Source organism: Myripristis murdjan, chromosome 16, assembly GCF_902150065.1.
Source record: "Myripristis murdjan chromosome 16, fMyrMur1.1, whole genome shotgun sequence".
Classification (NCBI taxonomy): domain Eukaryota; kingdom Metazoa; phylum Chordata; class Actinopteri; order Holocentriformes; family Holocentridae; genus Myripristis; species Myripristis murdjan.
The window spans coordinates 19874571-19897216 of NC_043995.1; the positions used below are offsets into that span (position 1 = coordinate 19874571).

General features: G+C 41.2%; 3 protein-coding genes across 5 annotated transcripts; all 3 read right to left on the minus strand.

Moving 5' to 3' along the window:
- Positions 1–460: 460 nt before the first annotated feature.
- Positions 461–2469, minus strand: LOC115373829 (angiogenin-like). The gene is made up of 2 exons (XM_030072415.1): positions 2302–2469; positions 461–1925 (listed from the first exon to the last, which is right to left on the minus strand). Exon 2 carries the CDS (start codon positions 1917–1919, stop codon positions 1344–1346), a length of 576 nt encoding a protein of 191 aa, XP_029928275.1. The 5' UTR covers positions 1920–1925; positions 2302–2469; the 3' UTR covers positions 461–1343.
- An 866-nt stretch (positions 2470–3335) lies between these two features.
- Positions 3336–6183, minus strand: LOC115373828 (uncharacterized). The gene is made up of 4 exons (XM_030072414.1): positions 6136–6183; positions 4486–4770; positions 4166–4294; positions 3336–3813 (listed from the first exon to the last, which is right to left on the minus strand). Exons 1-4 carry the CDS (start codon positions 6148–6150, stop codon positions 3640–3642), a joined length of 603 nt encoding a protein of 200 aa, XP_029928274.1. The 5' UTR covers positions 6151–6183; the 3' UTR covers positions 3336–3639.
- A 102-nt stretch (positions 6184–6285) lies between these two features.
- Positions 6286–22219, minus strand: ca14 (carbonic anhydrase XIV). 3 transcript variants are annotated; one of them, XM_030072411.1, is made up of 13 exons: positions 21914–22219; positions 21464–21487; positions 17569–17748; positions 17093–17238; positions 14509–14604; positions 14323–14389; positions 13227–13384; positions 11504–11630; positions 9515–9538; positions 9236–9320; positions 9053–9094; positions 7946–7999; positions 6286–7240 (listed from the first exon to the last, which is right to left on the minus strand). In XM_030072411.1, the coding sequence occupies exons 1-13, from the start codon at positions 21981–21983 to the stop codon at positions 7129–7131; spliced, it is 1185 nt and encodes a 394-aa protein (XP_029928271.1). In that variant the 5' UTR covers positions 21984–22219; the 3' UTR covers positions 6286–7128. The 3 variants fall into 3 exon arrangements, with proteins under 3 accessions (XP_029928271.1, XP_029928272.1, XP_029928273.1); XM_030072412.1 differs by lacking the exon at positions 9053–9094; XM_030072413.1 differs by lacking the exons at positions 7946–7999; positions 9053–9094.
- Between the last annotated feature and the right edge of the window lie 427 nt (positions 22220–22646).

Consider the following 22646-nt stretch of genomic DNA (forward strand, 5'->3'; position numbering starts at 1 on the left):
AAACAGCCTCACTTTGTTCCTGATCCAACAAGAAACTCTCCTGCCACCTAGTGGTGAGAAAGTCTCCAGCACTGAAACCTCATGTCTGAGCATGTGAAACTCTGTCCTGTTGTACGTGATCAAACTATTGTAGTCAGTGTTTCACACAGACACAGACCCGCAGGGAAAGGTGCAGTCAAAGGTGAGATGAGAAGTGAGTTGTACGTTTGTCAGAAAGATGTTGGAAAACTGTTACTGTGTGTATGCATGTGTGTGTGCGTGTGTGTGTAGTAGGAGAGATACTTAGTTGTTTAGCTGCAACATTAACTTAGCTTCAGATGAATACCAGGGAAATGCATAACACCCCTCACTGAAAGGTAGATCTTCTATCTCTTTTGCAACTGGTAGATTAGATTGTGTGGCAAAGAGAGAGAGAGACTGATTATGATGTCAAATTTAGAAACCACAAATCAAATCAAATCAAATTTTATTTGTTTGGCACATTCAATACTTTGAAATGCAATGCAATGCATGCTGACGGCTAAATATGAAAAGAAAAAAACAACACAATGCTAAAAAGTAGAGTTAAACTATAACAATGAAACACAGGGAGTAATAATTCTTTTGTAAGTGACAAGTCAATGATAACAAAAGTAAAATGGGGAAATTTCTTTAAAATGTGAAACCACACATTTTGAAGAGGACTTCCAGCAAATTGTGTTTCATCTAGGCTACTTAACAAGCTTCAAGCTCACAGCTGGTGAAAGGAACTAAAAACTAATAGTAAAGCTGAAGTGCATTTTGAAGAGGCAGCACACTGAAATGACGGCCAGTAAGATGGTTCAAGTAAAAGTGAGACCGCATACCCTGTGATCACATACGTCCAACCTTTCAGATCATAGGGTCAATTCTTGGGTCAGATTTTAGTTTATTACAACATACTGTAAATATATTTGCAAGTATTCCTGTAAATACAAGTGGTTTTGTTCATGCACATGTGCTCCATAGTAGTAAGGAACCACAATTAAAAAAAAAAAAAAAAAAAAAAAAAACTCTAAATATTCAACTTATCTTAAAATCCAGCCACAAAACTGATATGATGATGATATTATCTGCTGGTGATTTTTTAAATAATTTTAAAACCAAAAACTTTTGAAAATAAATTTCAGTACTTTTTACAACATTTTTCTTGTAAGCAAAGTACCGTACCATGCATAAAAAGAGCACTTGCTCAACATCTTTGGCAAACTTACTTTACTAAAAATCCAATCTCCCATTTAGTTCATCCAATAAAAAAAGATACCTCCAATAAATATGATTGCACATGACTGAACAAAGGACTCTTAAGTTGTGCCACAGGACAGTTAATGGCCATAAATTAAAACAACAAAAATAGAGAGCAACCAGAGCCAGGTCATTTTAAGGCTGGGAGCGCCTGCTCTCCCTTGCTGGCAGGCCCTGGCGTTGTTATCAGGCTTTGCATTCTGAGGGTTCCCCTCAAAATGGACCGGCAGGCACTGGTTGTCCAGCACCTCGCAGGCCAGGATCAGATGTTTGGTCTCTCGATGGATACTCCTGATGCCACAGGTTCCCGGCTCGCTCCTCACTGTGACAAAATTAAAGGGCTGCCGGCTGATGCAGAGGTTCTCCTGGTAGGTCTTCCCCCCTCCGCTCGTGCACACAGCCTTCACCCTGTCCAGGTCACTGGGATGGAGGAAGGACTGGGTGGGTCGGTTACAGCCCCCGTGGTTCCGGATGTACTTCTCCCATTCGTTTTGATCCAGAGAATCTGGGGTTCCTGAGCGAATGTGCCGCTTGACAAAGGTGTCAAAAGCAGTCTTCCATTTTGATTTCTGGCAGGGAGAGTCATTCTTAGCCACTGTCTGTTGACTCAGCAAGAGACATACAGCCAGCGAGAGAAGTGCCCTGAGATTAGCCATCCTGGACTGGAAGAAAGAACACACTCGTCAGGCAAGATAAAAGCCTTACTTGTCATTCTAATAAAATTTTACAGCCTGCTGAATCTCCATTACAGCTCCTACTCTTTCACAGCCATATAAAAGCATTTCATAGCATATAATCCAGTAAATGGGTGCTGTGTACCTTTTTTAAAGAGTTTATAGCTTCTCCGATCCTTTCAGACAAACCCCTTCTCCAAGCCTTTCAGACAAACCCCAGCATGCAATGACTCATTAAGTACACAAAGCAGGACTTCATCGTGCCACAGCCCTCTGTGCATGTTTCAGCAAGTAGTCTGTGAAAGTGCGACTAGCTGGCAGATGCCCTTTTTCAAACAGCTGGCAGATGAGAGAACTTCCCTACCTTGTTTTGAGAGCAGCAGACAAAGTATCCGTGTGATGCAGAGGCTCCAGCTGTGTGATATTTCTATGTCCTTTTGTGACCGGTTCCACATTTTCGCTTCCTGTGAGTGTGAGAGGGCGTGCGTATGTTTAGAGTTGCATTACATAACTGTGTCCACATGGGTGGGCTTTTGCGCATGCGTCACGGCAGATGGAGATCCAGTTACTACCGTGGATATTAAAGGTCTAGTGGGGCGCTATATTTGGATGTCCAGTGTGTGAGTGTATATTGTGTGTGTGTGTGTGTGTGTGTGTGTGTGTGTGTGTGTGTGTGTGTGTGTGTGCCTCAGCACTGATATTTCTAGACCTTTTGTGATCTACTAATGATCCACTGTCCTTTCTATCATTATTTGAAAGTCATTGCTTATTGTGTTGGCTTCATGCTCCCATAAGTTGTGTCTAATTAAGTAAATAAGAAACCACATTTGTTTTAGTTGTCAGAGCTTAGAAAATATCTTGGGACAGACACAAAGATAGATATATATATATACTGACTATATACACTGAAAGTACAAAAATAAGCTCCGTCGATCTGAAAAGCTGTACAGATTTCCATATTTCCTCCCGTGAAGTTAAAAAATTTAGTTTGAGTGAACAGTGCTGTCAGCACTAATTTTGCATTTTGACGACCTGTATTTACAACTTTTGGATATATGTATGTAATATTTTGATATTTATATACTGCTTTGTTTATCTTATGAAATATGAAGTGTGTTATTATGTGTGTGTGTGTGTGCGTGTGTGGGTGGGTGTTTGCTTTGTGTTTTATTGTTTTTATCTTTGTGATTAACTTATTTTATACATGGTCCATGATATAAATAAATTTAATAAACTAAACTAATATGCTCAGCAAACTGCAGTAGTGCATACATTGGCCTCTGACATTGTGTGCAGTCTGTGTCAGTAAAGAATAGTAGAAAATATATTTGATAGTCAATACAAAATTTAATACAAAATAATTACAAAAATAAAGCAAAATAAAGTCACCATTATGTCATCACTTGAGAGCAGACAATACTACTGTTACAGAATCCTGTTTCAAAAAGTGAGAACCCTGAAACAAACTGTTTTTGCTTTCAGAAAGCAAAATTATAACTAGAAAGCTTCCTCCTGATGTTTCTGTTCTGACTTTCTCAATCTCTCTCTCTCAAGCACTGACTCTGGCCCTATACTGATGTGCTGTCAAACAATCTGAAATGATACAATGATGATTACAGTGATAATACTGTATAATACTGCAAGCCTCATCCCTAATTCTTGACTGTCTTTGCCAAAAGATAAACAATCAGAGTTTCAATGTTTAGGCCATTAAGTAATAGAAAGCCAGAGCCAGCAGACAGAGCTGGCCTGCAGCTCTTATCATGAAGCTGTGTGCCAGAATAGGGCCAGCTGTGACACAGTCTGGGTCCTCCTGCCTGGGCACCAGGTTGTTTCGGTTCTCCTCCAGATGGGTTGGAACGCACGCGTGACCCACCTGAGTACACACATACAGAAACACAGAGAGAGGAAGACAAAGCGTTTTATATGATTACTGTTGTGAATCCTGGAAGTCATTAGAGGAAAAAAAAGTCTTTATAAGGTCAGGAGGAACAGCTAAAGAACTCTCAGTTGTCCTAGTCACATTTTTATATGCATGTATACATACATCTACAAATACACCACCACACACATACATAAAATACAATAACACCAAGAAAAGAAAAAAATGAAAGAAAAAGGAAGGACTGGAGGACTCTTAAAATAGCAAAGCGGGGCGAGTCAATTGCAAGAAGTGCTGCTGCTCCCTGTATGTGCTGCAATCTCAGTGAATGAAGACGTAGCCCTACCATGTCACAGGCCACGATGATGTGCTGGGTGACTACAGCAACATTTCTGACGATGCAGGTGCCCAGTTCACTGTTGACAGAGATGAAGGTGAAGTTGTTCTTGCTGATGCAGTAGTTCCCACTCTCTTGCTAAAGGGGAATAATGACAAACAGTATGCACGTGGAACGCATGACCAAGTTTTGTGCCTGACCGAGCCTTTCATTAGGCTATATGGCCAGCCTGACAGTAAAATGCTATGAGACACCACACAAAATAAAATATTGTGGAAAAAACTGCCCTAATGCATCAAATCCCTGACAGCGCTACATTCTGTCTTCACCTTCCCTGCAGCCGGCGTGCAGATGTTCTCCACTCGGTTCCTGTCAGAAGGGGAGAGGAAGGACTGGAGGGACTGGTCGCAGTCTGTGTGCTCCTTGAGGTACTTTTCCCAGGCCTCATACTTTAGACTGGCAGGGACATCAGAAGACAGGTGGCGCTTCAGGAAGACAGTGTAGCCGTCAACAAACTCAGCTGGTAGACATGGAGATGAGTTGGCAGTGGCCAGGTGGATGACGAACAGGTAGGCAGAAAATGAGAGAAAAGCAGAGGGCAGCATCATATTGCTCTGCCAGGGAAGATGAGAGAGATGAGGGAGATGTCAGAGGGATGAAGTCAGTAGCTACGCACACAAACACACAACTAGTCACAACTTCTATGTAGTGTAAAACTTCAATTATGATTAGTGCCTTTTTTCTTTACCCCAACAAAAGAGTACACCAGATGACAACACAGCCCCAATTAAGGATTATGTCACTGAATGATTTTCCTAGGAACTCCAATACAACTAGTGCAACTTGCACACAACTTAAAGCTGCTGTAAGCTACTGGGTTAAGAAGTCAACCTACATTTGTAAACAGACATCTTGGTTATATAAAACTGAAAGTTAAGGTGAAAAAATTCTCTATCTAAATTTTTCAGATGGAAATGGAAGATAGAGTTCACTCTCACAGGGTCTTGTTGGATTACCTGGGCTATTTTGTCTCTAAGCTCCAATTTGAAAATATGGTGAAGCTGCAGATATTTCAGCTACAAGGTAAGCTGGTTTGAATGAACTTTTTCTGTCACCGCAGTCCTGATTGCATCAAAAGAGGCACTCCCAGAATTTTCTGTCACCGCAGTGCTGATTGCATCAAAAGAGGCACTCCCAGAATTGAGACTGTCTGAAATACAACTATCTGCAGAATATGCGGTTTCAGAGACACCTTAAATGAAGTTGAAGAGGAGGGCAGAGGGGGTGCTCATTCAGATGGATCAGGGGCTACAACAAGGAGATAACAACCGGCTTTCTGTACACTGCATGGTGGAAACAACTCCCACACTGCAATTGGTTATTTTACTTAAAAAAAAAAAAAAGAAAAAAAAAAGCATGTAACATCAGTTGCTTAATGAAGCTTTAAGTTGCATTCAAGTTGCACCATGTAGCCTGAAGGCAGCATAGCCTAACAAGCTGGAGGGCTGTGTAATGATTGAAGCAGTGGGCAAGGTATTGTGTTTGCTTAAGGAATTTCAAGGCTTTTGCACCAGCTGGCTAAATGTCTCTATGGCAACAAGATACATGACAGGTCACTTAGTGGCTGCATGCCACTGTATTTCTGTAACATTGTAGTCATTTGAATTGCATCTGTCTGTCTGTCTATGTATGTATGTATTTATCTATCTATCTGCCTATTCATCCTTCCATCATTTTCAGTCATCTCATAATAAACAGAGCACCGTGACCCTATCGAGACATTATTTTTTATGCAAAAGGCTTTCAGGGTTTGAGGAGTATTTGTAGTCTAGACCTTGAGGAGCAAAGAAAAAGCAAAGAAAAGCACATAAGCCAAGATCACAGCAAATGCACTATTTTTCTCGTACATGTGCCTGTTATTGAGAAAAGCAATCAGTGAACCGAAATTAATAAGGAAAAATACAAACACGTTTACTTACTTGGTATCGCTGCATGTGTCGAAGCGTTTTCCAGACACCGATCACGGCACGCCCTTTTGGAAGTTTAGGGAATAATTTGGGGATTTTTTTCGTGAATATTGCAGCCCCCCCTCCCGCCCCCTCTCTTTTCTGGACAACAACAAGAGACACTGACTTTCAAGACTTTTACTGTGTCGTACACATTGAGGAGCTATTTACAGCAGAATTTGAACACGTATACAGAGCTGACTGAAAGAAATATGGGACCAAATCATCTTACTGAACAGAAATACAGCACCGCCAGTGACAGTATGTGTGTAATATATTGATTTGAGCGCAGGGCCGTGTTTTTGCGTATACAAACTACATTATTACTGTATATCACATCCATCTAGGCCTCCCAATTGATTACTGTGTTTTCATGCCAATGTACTTCCGTTCTGAATAGAAAATAATAACGTTTCTCTGGAAAATAATTCAAAAAAATATACCATTTCATACAGTGTTGATTTCAAGGCAAGATAAAATAGTAGCAAAACGTGGCAGAAACAAAATATTTCCACAAGTATTTACAACACATTTCATGCATCCAAGGCATTGCACAGGCAAGCACAGGCAAACACAGGATTCAGAGCCAGAGAACGGCTATATTTACACCAAGCTCTCCTTGTGCAAACTTAGGATATGTCTGGTACCAAGTGCCAACATGACTCAAGTTGAAAAAAAAAAAAAAAAAAAAAAAAAAAATCAAGACAGTAGTACAAGTAGGCAGGGCAGCACAGGTGGACAACCCTGTTTCTAGTTCCCTTCCTCCCTTCAGTCTTCACAAACTGGCTTTCCCTGCCACTTGTTGTGACTGATCAGTGGATGTGCTGCCTTGCTTTCAGACCTCTAAGAAGACATAGATCAGTGATAGCGCCAGCGACAGGAGGGAGGAAGCATGTGTGTGCAAGTGTCTGGGCAAGGCCTGTATGACTATGGCTCTGAGACGGACCACGAAGGGTCTCCGATGAGCTAGGGTTCAGTCTGAGGAGACGGCGATGGCTCTTCTTTCTGTCCTGCGTCCGAGGTGGAATTGAGAGCCACATCCTGCTTCTGCTCTTTGTCTTTCTCTTCCTCCTTCGTCCTGAAACATCAGAAGACACTGTCAGCACGGTAAACACAACAACTGACACTGCAAAGGTGACCACACAGTTTATCTCTTGGTGTCAGTGTAGTGTGGTGTACTATCCAGCAGAGGTCCTCATTTGCTAAAAATTACACTGAGGTTTGTGTGGGCATCAGTACAATGTCGAGCATCAGTGTTGGGTATGTTTCTCAAAAAAGGTAATAAACCACCAAGACCAAGTTATGCATATACCCATAGAAAGATACGTCGGTAGATAAGTTGGAAGCCAGGCTTACTAAACAAGGATAAGGAAGATCACTATAAAAACAAGTCAGTCTGGGAAATCACTGAAGCTTTACAGGTTGAAGAATGGATTAGGATTCCATAGGAAAACATGTGATGTTTGCTCAGTGAGAGAGACAGAAATAGAAAGAAAAAGAACGGAAAGGGGAAAAAAACTGTCACTACTATATTTTCAGTGCTTTGAAATTATTTCTCAAGTACAGGGTTCTCAAGGTTTCCTATCATAAGCCTATAAATGTAACCACTACCATTTAACAAGAGTTATTTAACAATGCTAATGCACTAATAGTTGTGTTAGAAGCTAAGGGGAGAAGTCAGTTTGGATGGATGGTTAACAGCAAAGGGGCATGGTCAGGATTGTAAGACTGATAAGGTGAGGTTAAGGATTTGAGGTCAAAGGTCATAATTTTGAAGGGTGACCTTGGCATGGGAGCAGGCCGGTTACTGGGTAGGACGTCCCAGCTAGAGGTAGAGCTGTCATGAGATCAAAAGACAGAATCGCGTGACTGAGAAACAGGAAGAAGCAAATCACAGAATCAAAATTTCAAAGAGACCGTGCAAATGTTTCAAAACCTCACACCTTCTCCCTCCCCGGTTGTTCAAGGGTGGATGGATTAAGGATGACATTTTAAAGCAATTGCACAGGGCTGATTCACATCATGGAAGCCAGAGGTTCCCAAAATGGGGGTGAGGGACCCACAGCGGCTCCTGACAAGGTTCCACAGGGACCCCCAGTGACTTCAAGAATAGTGTAACTTTGCTGTTATCACATTTAATGACAGAAACATCATTAGAGGTTTCACTCTCCATGCATGTATCTCCCCACCAGCAGCATAACAATGAAAAACTAATGTGACGCTTTTTGGGGAGCTGTGACATGGAAATGTTTGGGAACCCCAGATCAAAGCAATGGGAAGGTAGAATGACAGCTTGTGTCAGAGCAGCTGTGATTACACCTTCCACAGTCACTGACTGGTAAGACACACATGGGTGCAAAAGAAACCCACCTTGCCCTCTCAGTAATCAGTGGTAATTATGAAACAAAGTAATTATAGCGTGTTGAGACAGAGCCACAATCATGTTATTGCAACAGAAGCCAGAGGGGTTCATAATGCCCACAGCGCTGATCTAGGTTCAGTTTCTCCTTTTTTTTTTTTTTTTTTTTTTTTTTTTTTTGGTGAAACCTTACATGGCAGAGAGATGGCCAAAGCCTCTTGGACAGATCATTCACATTTCTGTCTATCAGACTTTCAACAAAAATCTCAAATGTCCTTTGCACACAAATAACTGAGGGTGCCAAGACTCTTTATGGTGATTTTACATTGAAATGAAATGGTAGACTGAAAAAAAACTGTTCCTGTCATGACAAAATCAGTGGCTTAAAATCATGTACCATATACTTCATTTATCATGGCATTAATTGATCCAAGATCTGCGCTGAAGGGCATCCCCTGCCAAGCAAAAGTAGTACAGTTTTTAGAGGTCACACACAACAAGGTCAGTGCTAGTTGTGATCAGGTATGCCACCTGTTTACCACGACTGTTTCATTGCGGAGGAGTGTAAAAAATCTGCCAAGAGATAGGATAGAGAATGAGAGGAGACTGGATGCCATGTTGGATCTCAAAAGTGACGGCTGTTGCCTCTGTCAGAGCAGAAACAGAATGGCAAACAGGGCACCAGGGTGACCGAGGAGCAGCGCGGAGCCTTACCGTATCGTCTTCACAATGAAGCGAGTGATGACTGCCAGACCCACACAGCCGCACATGACTCCGATCACTATAGCAGTGACTTCACCTGTGCAGAGAGACATAAAGAGGCATGAGAGGGGGACAACACTGAAATGTCTCTATTATTATGTGAGACACAAGCGTTTCCAAAAATACAGCACTAATGTTAATCTTGATACCAAAATAGATCTCAATACCAAAATAGTTTTGTGATGCTCAGTAACATCAGAGTCTGACTATAACAAAAAATGCGGTTCTTACCAGAAGTCAACTCCTTCCCTGATTCTACAGCACATAAAAGATTGAACAAAAATTAGCAGACAGTCACAGGAGATTGCATCAGTCCGTGTCACGCAGTTCATATCACAAATCATTTGCTGGTTTATCTCAACAGAATTTGATGTTCAGCTGATTGAAATGTGTTTAAAATGCCCATTCAGTACTGCTGCCTTTGCAAACACTGTTGATATCACAGGCCTTCCAGTTCAATCACTCACTACAATGAGCACTTCACACAAATTCTTTCTCTTTTGTCTTTGTCTGTCACTCCGTCTCCCTCTTTCACTTCTCTCTGTTTTTTCCTCTCCCATTTTCTCTTTTAGACTCGCGTGATAACAATGGAGTCAGTGTTTAGATTTTGCAAATCCTTTTTCTAATCAGCTCGCAAACAAACACGGCTGTTCCCCTTATTTGCCCCCCTTTCTCTCTCTCTCTCTCTCTCTCTCTCTCTCTCTCTCAGCACTCTCTCTGTAGCTCTCTCTCCCACAAAGTGATTGCTAATTTTTGATATTCCCACATTTTCCCCACATTCCACTTTTCATTCTGTACATGGCTTGCGCTAAATGCCAACTTTTGCTGACGTGCCTGCCCATTGGCCTGCTACTGTGATTAGGTTTGTGAGCAACATGTTTGCTCTGGACTCCACCAACATGGCCGTGCTATAGGGATGCAAGACAGCAGATTGGAAAGGGCACATTTGTATCTAAAAAAGATAAACAAAAATATTCCAATAATGCATTACTAGCCATTATTAGGCTTTCATTCTAAAATGCTGTGTATCTATTTAGTGAAAAATACTATTGGAAATATTTGAAAACCTGACATCCTGAAATATCAGCTATTTTATGAGCAAATCTGTTAAAATGAACCATAACCCACTATGGGCTTAAAGGAACAGCTCACCTTGACATGAAAATGTGATTATTTCCGCTCCTTTGCGACAGCTGAGACACAAGTGAAATGCCTTTTCCATACGACATACAGAGAGGCAGCTAGCACACCTCGGTAGCAGCTTTTTCTAAAACAACCAAAGTCAGTGGGTGCAGCTTTTTAGAGCTCCAAAAACAGCGAAAATAAATGACAACCAACTAACGCCATACAGCATGTGCAGCATGGTCCAAGTCTTCTGACACTGAATGATCACATCATGAGTTGAAGAGACCTGTGTTTATACTGTTCTTTAAGGCAAATTTTCACTTTTGAGAACAGCAGAACAGTCCACGCTAACCTGCACCCAGTCCTCATGTAGTCCCCTCAGGATGTAATTGTTTGGCTCCAGAGGATCAATGTTGGTGTCATTTTTGCAACTCTAAAAAGTGGTTTGTGTTCAGTTGTTGTTTTGGAGAAGGCAGCTACAGAGTTGTGCTAGTGTGCTGTATAGCAAAGAGACCTCACCTGTGTTTCAGCTGGCACAGGGGTGAACACATGACAGTTTTCATTTTTTGCCAAACTATTGCCGTGACTTTCATGCCAGGCTGTTAATATTGGAGCGGGCATGATATTTGTCTTTTAACGGGTGGATTTCTACTTCTGGAACAAAGCTGTTGCAATGCAGATGAAAAGCAAAGGAAGTGAACGCTGCTGGATCTTCAGTTGTCAGTACAGGTACTCTCTGGATGGATCACAACTCATTTGCTGTGTGGAATGGCCATCTCCTTGCATTAACTGTGTATTCTCAAGTGTAAATAGGCCGGCCTCTTCCAATAAATTGAAGGCAGACCACAGTTGTCTTGTGAATAAAAAGCAACTGACTCTGATGAAAACTGCTATGTTGCAATGCTTTTTTTTTTTTTTTTTTAATGTTTTCCCATGCAAAATAAAGCCTTTTTACTCATTAATAGGCGACCATGTTGTGCCTTGGATTTACTGGAAGAGACCAGCCTTTTACAAAGCAGGGAAACAAGTCATGTTATGAAAGTTATGAAAACCCTTGGATAGCTCGGCCTGCCTCCTGTTTCCTCTGTCTCTGACCTGCGGTGAAGGAAGAGAAGACGACTCGGTGGTTGAGCGGCTGCGTTGCGCGGTAGTTGTCCTGCAGCAGCATTCTGTCCGGATCCTGAGCCTTGCTGGAGTAAAGCACCGTCTCCAGCTTCAGCAGCTGGGGCGGGGAGGAGAGGGGGAAAGGAGTAGGAGGGAGAGTTACACTGCAAAATAAATGAGTTTCCTTGCTGCTTGGACATTATAAGTTGATCAAAACAGTACCGAACAGTTAGAGATGAGCAGCAGCTCTAATGTGGTAAAGGTCATTGGGTGAATTTAGATAACATGACAAAATGTTCAATGAGCAAATGCCTTGTCATGTTGGCATGCGTTTATTAGCTGAATCAATGAATGGATGAACTGCTGTTTATGTAAAACTGTTGTATGCTGCGATGCAATGTTTAACTCTACACTAATGTGAACACAGGAGGTAGATGTATTGAGTATTGCAGGTAGGGATGGAGCTGGTTATGAATTTTAATCATGATTTTTAGGATGTTCTTTTTTCTTTATAAATACAAATTCATAATTCATATCCATATAACAAGAAGGAAGGGTTTCTGTTGCATCAATAAGCTAAACACATTTCTTATGCTGCATTCATGTCACACCGGAATTACCATAAATATCAGCTGTCGACTTTGTGTTGGGAAAAAATGTTCATGTCAGCCTCCTAGTGTTAAATACAAGTTGACAGGAGGGATTTTGTTTATTTTGGCTCCAATAACTCCCACTTGGCATCATGACTTGCAGAAGGGTATCAACACAGGTGGCAAACATGGCAGCATATCCACTGATGTTGGCAATCCAGAGAAAAAAATCCAAATTATCAGTCATATTCACATTAATTTGATCAGCTCTATTAAGGAAAATGTAAGAAATATCCGCTGCAATTTGGTGATGGTTTACTTTGAACTCAAGTAAATATGATTTGGATGTCAGCTCTTTCAACTTGGAGCAGTGAGATCCAATTCCCATCCTTCCGATTCCATTCGTCCTCTTACTCCAGTATGACCTCAATGCAGCATTTATCAGTTTAGTAAATGCTTTTAACTCATGACTTAGTTAGGAAGTTAGGGAGTTAGGAAGCCAAAAACAAGGAACTTGCAAACACATATGTATAATATAAATACACAATATAAAAAAGAATTTAAAATTAGATTAAATATTCCACTGTGAGTTTTTCCAGTCAAACGGGACTGGTCCTGACAGTCATCACTGTATTGGTTTCTCACTGATCCCAGTATCTTCCCTCCACCACAGTAAAGACACGATCATAACACTAAACATTCATTTATGTTTAGATTTACTTTACCTTTACCAAATACAAAGCATTTATAAAAATGGTAATGTGTACATCAATGCATGAATGGAACAAACTGCCTCTATCTTTAACCCAGACTAGTAGCAAAGCCATCTTTATAAAGAAATTAAGAACTGCATGTCTTAATTTAACTTAACAGGTCAGCAGATAAATTTCCTCCATATAAACATTTATATCTTCTGCTGATGACTCATGATGACTAATGACAAATTGATTGCACACTGGTGTCTCTGTACGGTGTAATTCCACCATTTATTTACTGTGTTATGTTGTTGGTGTTGTCGATTTCATATTGTGTCTAGACTATAGTTTGATGATGATTATAATGATAATGATAAACCAGTGAACCCCACCTCCACCTCCATCGCTAAATCCATCTCCGAATCTCACCTGTGCCTTTGAGATTTGAACCCTCTGGTGGAAGAGTGTCCACAAAACGCTCTGGTGGCAGGGCGGGGTGGTGAGGGAGCCGTTGTAGCGATAGTAGCGACCCAAATCCTCAGGGAGCAGCAGCTGGATGTCAAAAGCTGGGATGGAAACTTTCTGGTCTGCCAGTGGAGATAAGGAGGAAGAAACACAATATATGACGTTTAAAACAAAACAGATTACAACACAAACACAGACACTTATCCTCTTAGTGTCTGAAATATGTGACATCGAAAGAAAACCACCACTTTGTCTTCTGTTTCTGCCACTTTGTGTTTTGATTTACAAAGAACGGCTTTTTAGATTCATGTAATTCCCCTTTTTTTTTTTTTTTTGGACTGCCACTTGTCATCACATGTATGTTGATGTGATGAAATGGGGAGTGTGGAGAGTCAATTTACTCTCAGTTCAATCAGTCCAAAAGGAAAACTGGAGCTGAACATTAGTATCATCATAGGAGTGTCCAAGTCAAGTCACTATTGCCTTGAACCAATGACAACTTTTCTTCAATTTGTTGGAAGATAAACTTCCCCAAAATGCTTGATTATACATAAATTAGGCTAGAAACTAATTTAACCCTTATTCTGCTTTAAGTCTTTAAATGACTTAATGTTTCTTAGAGTCCCCCGGGTTAGCTCAGAACTGGGGAAGACTGCTTCTTCTCATGATGGCCCAAAATCCTGGAATGCTCTCCAAAGCACCTTAAAACTGGAAATTCTACCCTCTTATGCTGAATTTAACTCTATTATCACCAGCCACTGTGTTTCTAATTGTAATTATTTTATCTGAAGTCCAGGTGCATCCATATTCTTCATATGCCAGTTTTATAACTTTTATTAACGGTTTATTATGTGTATTTCCTGTCATTATAATGTATGAGGTATATCTTATTTGTTGTTGTTTTATTTCAAAGTGTAATCTCGGCGGCATTGTAAAAGAAAGAAACCTCAACTGTCTCCTGAGAATAAATAAAGGTTTCAATCTATCAATCAATCAGTCAATCAAGTCAATGGATAAATGTGTACGCTACAGCTGTCTCAGATATTTGTAGTTGTCTTACCTGCATGTCGAACACGGCTCAGGTAATTGAGGATGTTGTCAAAAGCCGGGTTGGCCTCCTCACCTGTCTGAAAAAAAAAAAAACCCACAAGACTGTGCTGAATGCTTATTACATTTAAGAAAATCAAAGAATCAGTGATCGAATTGATCCGAAAAGAGTGAATTAATGTCATGTGTGTGTTCTCACCTCAATGAGAATCCCCAGGACAGCAAGGCCATTCCTCTGTGTCATGGCCGCAGACAGGTCGGTGTAGAGCTCTGAGTTGTAGTGCACCACATGGAGCTGTGTGAGCGAAGAGAGAACAGGCTTCGTCTGTCCATTCATATTAATGAGAATAAGAGAGAAAGAGTAGGAGAAACAGAGAGTGGGCTATGCACTGGCCTCTTTTTCGATGAATAAAACAGTTTGCAGTGCGAGAGAAACAGAAGGAGACACAGAAAAGGACAGACTATAAAAAGGACAGGAGGAGGGAGTGCTGTGTACCAACATGGAGGATTTTCCCTCTGCGTGAATGACCGAGGAGAAATGAGGCAGAGGGAGGTGGACTGATGTGGATGAGAAAGACGTTAATTGTTGAATTATGTAATGAGACCAGGTGCTCTTTCAGGTTCTCTTAACAATTGTTGTTCTTCTCCATCATTTTACTCATTTCTTTTTTCTTTTTATTGGCTGTTTTTTTTTTCTGCCTTTAATCTGCTTAACTCTGCTCTCCCTTTTTCCACTCCAAGTCACTCCTGGGGGCGCCGGCATGTTGGCATACCTGTACAGTGACAGATGGGCAGGAAGTGAGACGCTGAGCCCCCTTACCTTCGCTCCTTGTCCTTCTCCTTGTCCCCATTCTCCCCTCTAAAGTTCATGCCACTACTGCCTTTCTATCAGCAGCACTGTTCCCATGCACTTTCTTTCTCGCTTTCTGTTCTTCTTCTATCCCTGCATCCCTCTATCAGCACAGAGGGGTGCTCAGAGTCCCTACATATCCCACAACAAACCAGAACAGGGATCCAAGCTGACTCAGCTGGAACACTGTGTGTGTGTGTGTGTGTGTGTGTGTGTGTGTGTGTGTGTGTGTGAGAGAGAGAAAGAGAGAGAGAGAGAGAGAGAGAGAGAGAGAGAGAGAGAGAGAGAGAGAGAGGGAGAGAGAGAGAGAGAGAGAGAGAGAGAGAGAGAGAGAGAGAGAGAGAGAGAAAGTGTTCATGAGTGATTATGGCAATAGAAACAAACAATGAGGGAAGACAGGATGAAAAAGAAACAAACAAAAAACAAACAAAGTTATATTTATAGTGTCAAATCAAGCTAATTCATGCATTAACTGGCAAATATTTCCATGTCAACATGCCAACATACCACAGAGGAAGACTATTAATATGAACTCTGTATTAAGGAGTTACAGCTTTGAGGAAACTCATTAATATGCAGATTTATGCAGCAAGGTGCTCCAATATCTAATCAGATCATCTAATCTATAGGGGGAACCTGAATGGAATTTATGTCATGCATTTTTGAGCAGTTTTGATTGAAATGTGACTCACACACACACACACACACACACACACACACACACGGACAGATGCCCAAATGCAAATTTATCTCCCTAAAAGTTTGAGAGTATAGATCTCAACTAGCTGACCATGATTCCAAAAAATTACACCTTTAGTCCAACATGTGCGTATGTGGAGAATGCCGAGTTGAAATATGATATTTTCCTAATCCATCAGATTTTTTTTTTTCTATTTTAAGATGTTAAAGTCTGTGTAGGTAACTTTTTAGAGCAGGCGGATTGGGGAGAAAAAGACCAGAAAAAGAGAAAAAAAAAAAATCAATAGCAAATGTCCTGACTTGACCCCCAAATATCTGCCAGGTTTGATTCAAATCAGATAAAAAACAATACACCTGTTTGCTGCACTTAGTTAGGGTGTAATTAGCCCAACTCTAGTTCAGTTACAGGATTTATACTCAATTGTGAGGAATTTTGTTGTGGGAACAGATTACGGGGGTCTACTCGGCACAAGACCTTTAATCTCCCTCACTTGTTCACTATTCTGAGTGCACAGAATAATGCTGAGTCTAGATATGTGAAGTGATAAGTAGATGACCGTCTGTGTTTTATCCTCGTTGATTAGCCTGATTTTGCAGTCCTATTGTGTTATACCAAGCGGATCAGTGTGTGTTTATGCTACCAGTTGTCAGGAAGTCACGGCACCACGAAACCAAAATCAGGTCTCTGCATATTTATTATCCTTGAAAAATAAAGTAATTCTAATTCTGATCATTCTAATACCTGAAATATAACATTTGGTACAGCTACAGTGTCGTATTATTAATTTCTGAAACAAAATATTATACTTTATGTCAGAAACATTGCATCCTTCAATCTTTTACATTTACACATCACTGACATTATTGCTTTTAGGTCAAATATTTTTCTTCCTCCCCTCTAGACAATCACAAGGCCTGTTGATTTGACTATAGCCTCATTTTCATTTTGAGATGTCTATCTTGTCTCAGACACCAAAAATCTATTTTTAGGTTGGTTTTACCTTGGTCGTTGTGCTAGATCTAATTTTTTTTGCCTCAGGCAAATGCAGATATGTCAAATTATAAAATGTTCTCTTCTGCAGAAAAGCACCATGCAGTATCACCGTCACAGCAGTCGGCCTCAAACCCCTTCTGCTGTTGGTCTTCACTCAGCTATGCCTGATCCTGATGCGTCTTCTGCTCATCAGAGGTGGACTTCACTGCTTACTGCTAACACTCCCATATTTAGACATACCTCTGCATCTGCACTCAGTCCATTGATGGTGTGTTCACTGCCTCCATGACTCGGACCGCCGCTGCCCCAGTGGAGATGCATCTGTACGGCTGTGAAGAGCCACGGCAGCCCCCCCAGGCCCATCCAGTCTGGCAGCTCAATCACCACTGATGGAGAAAAGGGTGAGAACAGAGTTTATTTTTGTCTCTGGGTTAGACAGAGTGACAAAAGCGAGAAAAAAAACTAGGCAAGAAATGGTAGGCAGGCAGTTTAAGAGAACTACAATTTGCTAAACAGTGAATAAAAAGGCAAACATTTTTTGAATATTGCCACTTGTTACTTTATTTGATTTATCAAAAGCCTTGCAAAAAACATTGCCCTGAGGTTGCAGCCAGGTTACCTGTGAGGAGGCCACAGAACATAAACAGACAGGATAGTCAGGTTGCTAGTACACCCGAGAGAGTGTGAGCTGGAGATCAGGCGGTTGCCATAGTTACCTGTGTGTCCATTATTGTAAATGGTAAAGGGGTTGTTGCCGTGCTGGCTGTAGCCCAGTGGGGTCACAGGTTTCAGACTGGGGTCATATTTGGTCTGGGTGGTTACCACGTCAACAGGGGACTGGGAAGTGCCTCCACAGTCAGGGAAATACTCTGACCACTCAGACTGACCCACCAAGCCTTGGGGAGAAGAAAGAAACAGTGATGTCAGCCAATCACACAGTCCGCTGGCTTCCAGTCATCCATTAATAAGTTTTCACTGATCAGTCTCTAATTATGCTAGAGAAGTGTTGCTCAATGTGTTCTACAGGTTCATATCCCCATGGGCTGTAACTAAAAAGCACAAAGTTTCAGTGTACACGCCTGGGGTCAGATAAACAGATTAGAACAGGCCATGACTGCCCCTCTAACAAAGGCCTGTTATTTTAAATATGCTCTATGCAAAATATCAGAGGTGCGATTGAAGTGTGGACCCTTCAGGCACAAATGGCAAGTGAAATAAGCATGCAGTCTATAAATGAGTTAGATGGGCAATGAGAACAATGTAGACTCAATTATCAAATTATGGGTTTCTTTTTACATTTTTGTCAGTTGAGTCTAAAGGGCTCCTAACTTCAATCAACCCTCAGCAATTTTGCATAGCACAACTTCAAAACTCTGTCTGTGAAATATTAGGTAATATGCACACCCCTCACCTATCACTCTTGTGGTGCAAAGAAAATTGCAATCCCTATATTAGTAAGAGCCAAACATGGAGGAGTGCAGGTATCCATCACCACATATACAATCTTTTTATACATCATCTACTGCTTAACTCTGTTGTGGCACTCACTATAATAGGAACATCAGCCAAATCTACTATTAAAAACACCAAGGCATGAGCGGTTTCCAGCAACATGTTAATAAAAGGCAATCTAGACCAGTATAATAGTTGTACACTTTGTTATCCACATTTCAGCTTGACCACAACAAAAACACTATGTAGGGTGTCAGCTCACTGCTGTCTGGCTGTTGTTTGGTGTCCTGATGTGCTAAGATTCAAGGATGAGCTAACAGATATCTTGTCCTGTTTCCATACAATATGGAAAGTTGTCCAATAACAGTATGAAATTAAAATGTTTGGGTTAGCAATGTGCACAGGTGGAAAAATTTGGTTGCCATCAATACTAACCAAATGGGAGTCATATCACTCGAAGAAAAATCATAGTGTGAGTCGTGAAATGTTATTTTTCATCAAACGTGGGAAAAGCCTGTCCATGGAGTGAGAGAATATCACTTGTTTTGACTATAAATGAAATTGTGTTGTCATTCTTGAATTATGTGTTTTTTTCCTGACACCAGCAGATTGATCTGTCTTATTCCAGATATTCCTCCTATTTTTTTTATTGACAGTAACACTGAAAATTAATAACACTGTGTTGGAAGCAAGCGTAACTGTTGCACCTCATTAGAGATTTCCTTGTTCGGCAAAATGTAAAATGGCTAAATTTATTCTGATGTTTGAATAGTCTGAACTGGAGGATAAAATCACATATTCCAGTTTTATCCGGCTCTAAAAAGGTATCAGACTCACCTGAATATTACATGAAAAATAGAAAATGAAGAATCTCATCCCTGAATTGGACTTCAAGCATTTAAAAACCTGATAATTGAATAAATAAAATAAAAAATAATGCACCTAAAGCAGTGCTTATTGTGGACAACATGGTAAGACTTGACAGACTGGGAGGACAACATTCTGTAAATAATTATTAGTGACGTGCATTGAATTCTTAAAAAAAAAAAAAAATAGCTACATTTTGGAAATTAACTCTTCATCCATTCTTTTACAAAGATTGGCACATAAAGAACTATGTGGAAAGGCAGGCAGACAGAGTAAGATTGGACAAGTAAGTGAAAGTGGGGAGGGGAGAGTGAGTGAGACGCTGGTACACTGAGTAAAGAGACTTGTCTGTGCAATTGAATAATAAAAGAAAGTTGGAATAAAGAGTCTAAAGGAGACTGACAAGTGAGTGAAAGAATCTGAATTTGAATTGCGGGGAGACGAAGGCTACAGAAAAGAGGCATGCTGGTGACATGTTTTTTTTTTTGTTTTTGTTTTTTTTTTAGAAAAAGAAAAAAGAAGAAAAAAACAAATTTATTTCCTGTATGTACTTCTTTATATAACATGCTTATGCTTACATGGAAGGACAAATAAAAAAGTAAGAAGGCATAGGCATATAGCTTGTACTGTGTAATGGACAATGTACAGTCTTAAATGGCTTGGATGGGACTCCATAACACTTTTATCAAGAATAAACAATCGACAGCGAATCCTCCTCTGTAAACCCAATATGGGCCACAGCCATGCCCCTAATTCACCTCTCTCTCTCTCTTTTTCTCTCCCTCGCTCTGTTTCACAGGCGTACACACTCCGGAGCCTGTTTCTTCAGTGAGGAATGAGTTTTACATTACATTAGTGATGCATACATACACATCCCTTCTTCCGCCGGTCTCCCCATGCCTGCCTGCACCCCCCACCTTGCACATCTAATCTGCTCTGTACCCCCCTCCACCACACCCCTGCTCCACTCCACTGCGAGCCCCGCACCACAACCAAACTTCAAAAGCGTGTCCCGCGCCCCCCGCCATTGGTCGTCATGGAGGTCGCCATGGCAACCAGAGGCCGAAAATTCTGACCCTCTGCGCTGCGCTACCTCTCATAGCATGCTATCCCTGTCCTGAATACAGCAAGGAACAAAGCCACACATACACACAAACACACACACGGACACATACTCAAGCAATGACAAAAAATCTCTGTGGCTCATGATGAAGAAAATGGATTGTAATGCAGCTTGGAACTAGCTGCGTTACTGCATTAACACCCTGTCTCACCTCTCTCTGAGAAAGTAGCATTTGCCATTTCTGAAAACATTGAATTCTGTATTTTTGTGTGACAAAATGCTGCGCCTATCAAAAGTGTCTTTCCACTTCAACTAACAACTCAGCAGCACACAAAGCTATGACACACACAACATGCCTCTCCCACCAGTGCTGGGCCTCATTCATTAATTCATGCATTGTATGGATCATGGATGAGCCATTCGCCTCATAACAACTTCAAATGCTGACAGTGTTGCAACAAAAAAACAACAAACAAAACTAAATTTTAAAAGAATTGCTTTGCATGTTATAGCGGTGTTTGGCTCCTGCTTTGAGATTGCACCACGTGTTACTGTGCTGTGGACTCTGCAGCCCTGTAAGCCGGCAAAGTGTAATGCCAGTTTGCTCCTGGCACAGCCACGACAGTTTGGTGTGTGTGTTTTGTATGTACAGCGGTGCCGCTTTACTGAATACATACAGAGAGTGGCAGTGTGTGTGCCCATTCATCACCACAATGTCATTGTCCACGGGATAGGCTGCTAGTGTGTGTCCACAATACAATAAACACATAGGTTATTGTGTGCTCCAACAATACAGCTGAATCACAGGGCACTACTTTACTATCCTTCGGCTTCATCCCGTCCCATCTCCCACTATCTGTCCAAAACGCACGCTCTCCCCTGTGCTTCATCCAAATGCACCTGCCTCTCTCTCCCACTCTCTCTCTCCCTCTCTCTCTCCCTCTCTCTCTCTTTCTCTACTCCTTCATCATCTCTGTGTGACTGTTCGGCTCATGCCAGCTTGGTGAACTGTAACTAATACAGACAGAGAGTGGGAGACAGGAAAACAGAGGGGTGGGGGTGGGGGGCTGGGGGTACAGGAAATTATACACATCCTACTGAAGTTAGCTTTCATAATTGTCCTAATGATTTGGAAATATAAGGTTAACATGTATACAGTGAAGTCAGGAGAAAAGAAGGTGTGCTCTCTCACTTTTGTATCTGCTTTTCGCTCAGACAGTTGCACTTACCAGTGTAGGTCCAGTAAATTTCCTCTAAAAAAAAGATTTAAAAAGAGGAAATCTTGTTATTCCTTCATCCAAGTCTTTTTCTTTTACTTCACAGTGATTCAAACTTTGATTTTCACCCAGAAAGTGGTGATGTAAAAAGGTATCATAACTGGGAGACTCCATGCATAAATCATATTTTTCCTTTGACACTATAAAATTTGATGTGTTCATTAAGTCTAATATTGCATGTGCTACAGTTGTGGTTCCTAATGCCATCCCAATATAACTCCACAGTAAATAACACACATTTGTCAATACACTGAATTTCTCTAATAGTATGACTGGATTTTACTCGTGCTTGGAGGCTTACACTGAAACACACAAATGCTCTACAACACTAAAGCAAGAAAAAAAAAAAAAAAAAAAACATGATTCACATGATGCTGATTATTATGTTAATGAAGATCTTACCAGCAGCTGGGACAGCTGTCCATTGGCAACACAGAAGCATGAGAGGGAGAAAAAGACCTAAAGAGTCCATGCTAGCCCTCCTCGCCCATACACAGAAATGAATGAAAGTGGACGGAAAGATGAGGAGCAATGAAGAGTGAATGAGTGAGAGAGAGAGAGAAAGACAGAAAAAAAAGGAAAGAGAGAAAGAGAGGAACAGAGTAACTGGTTCCACCGATCCCACCTGCTACAGCTCACTTTAACAGCCTGAGTGTGGATGTTACATGCTGGCTCCACACTGGCATACAGGACACCAGTGCGGTTCTCAGTGAGGGACAGATGGAGAGAGAGAGAGAGAAAGTGTGAGGGAAAAGAGAGCGAGAGAGAGGGAGAGAAAGAGAGAGAGAGAGAGAGAGAGAGAGAAATTAGAAAACAGAGAGAATCAAGAGAGCAAAGGGAGAGGGGGGGTGCAAAGTGGGACTAGTGAGTGGGAATGATTCCAGTGTTGCTTACTGAAAAGGGAGGGTGACACAGAGGGTGAGAGAGAAAGAGAGAGAGAATGTGGAGCTGAGAAAGCCCGGGGGTGGGGGGTACTGCATGGGAAATAGTAGAGTAGTGAATAGGGAGAAAGTTGGGGGTATGGACGGTGAGGTAAAGTGATGCAGAGATGGCAAGAGACAAAGCCAAATGGGAGAAGTGTCTGACATGCCAATCTGTGTGGTGAGATCTGAGCTTCCAAAAATAGGAATCCTTT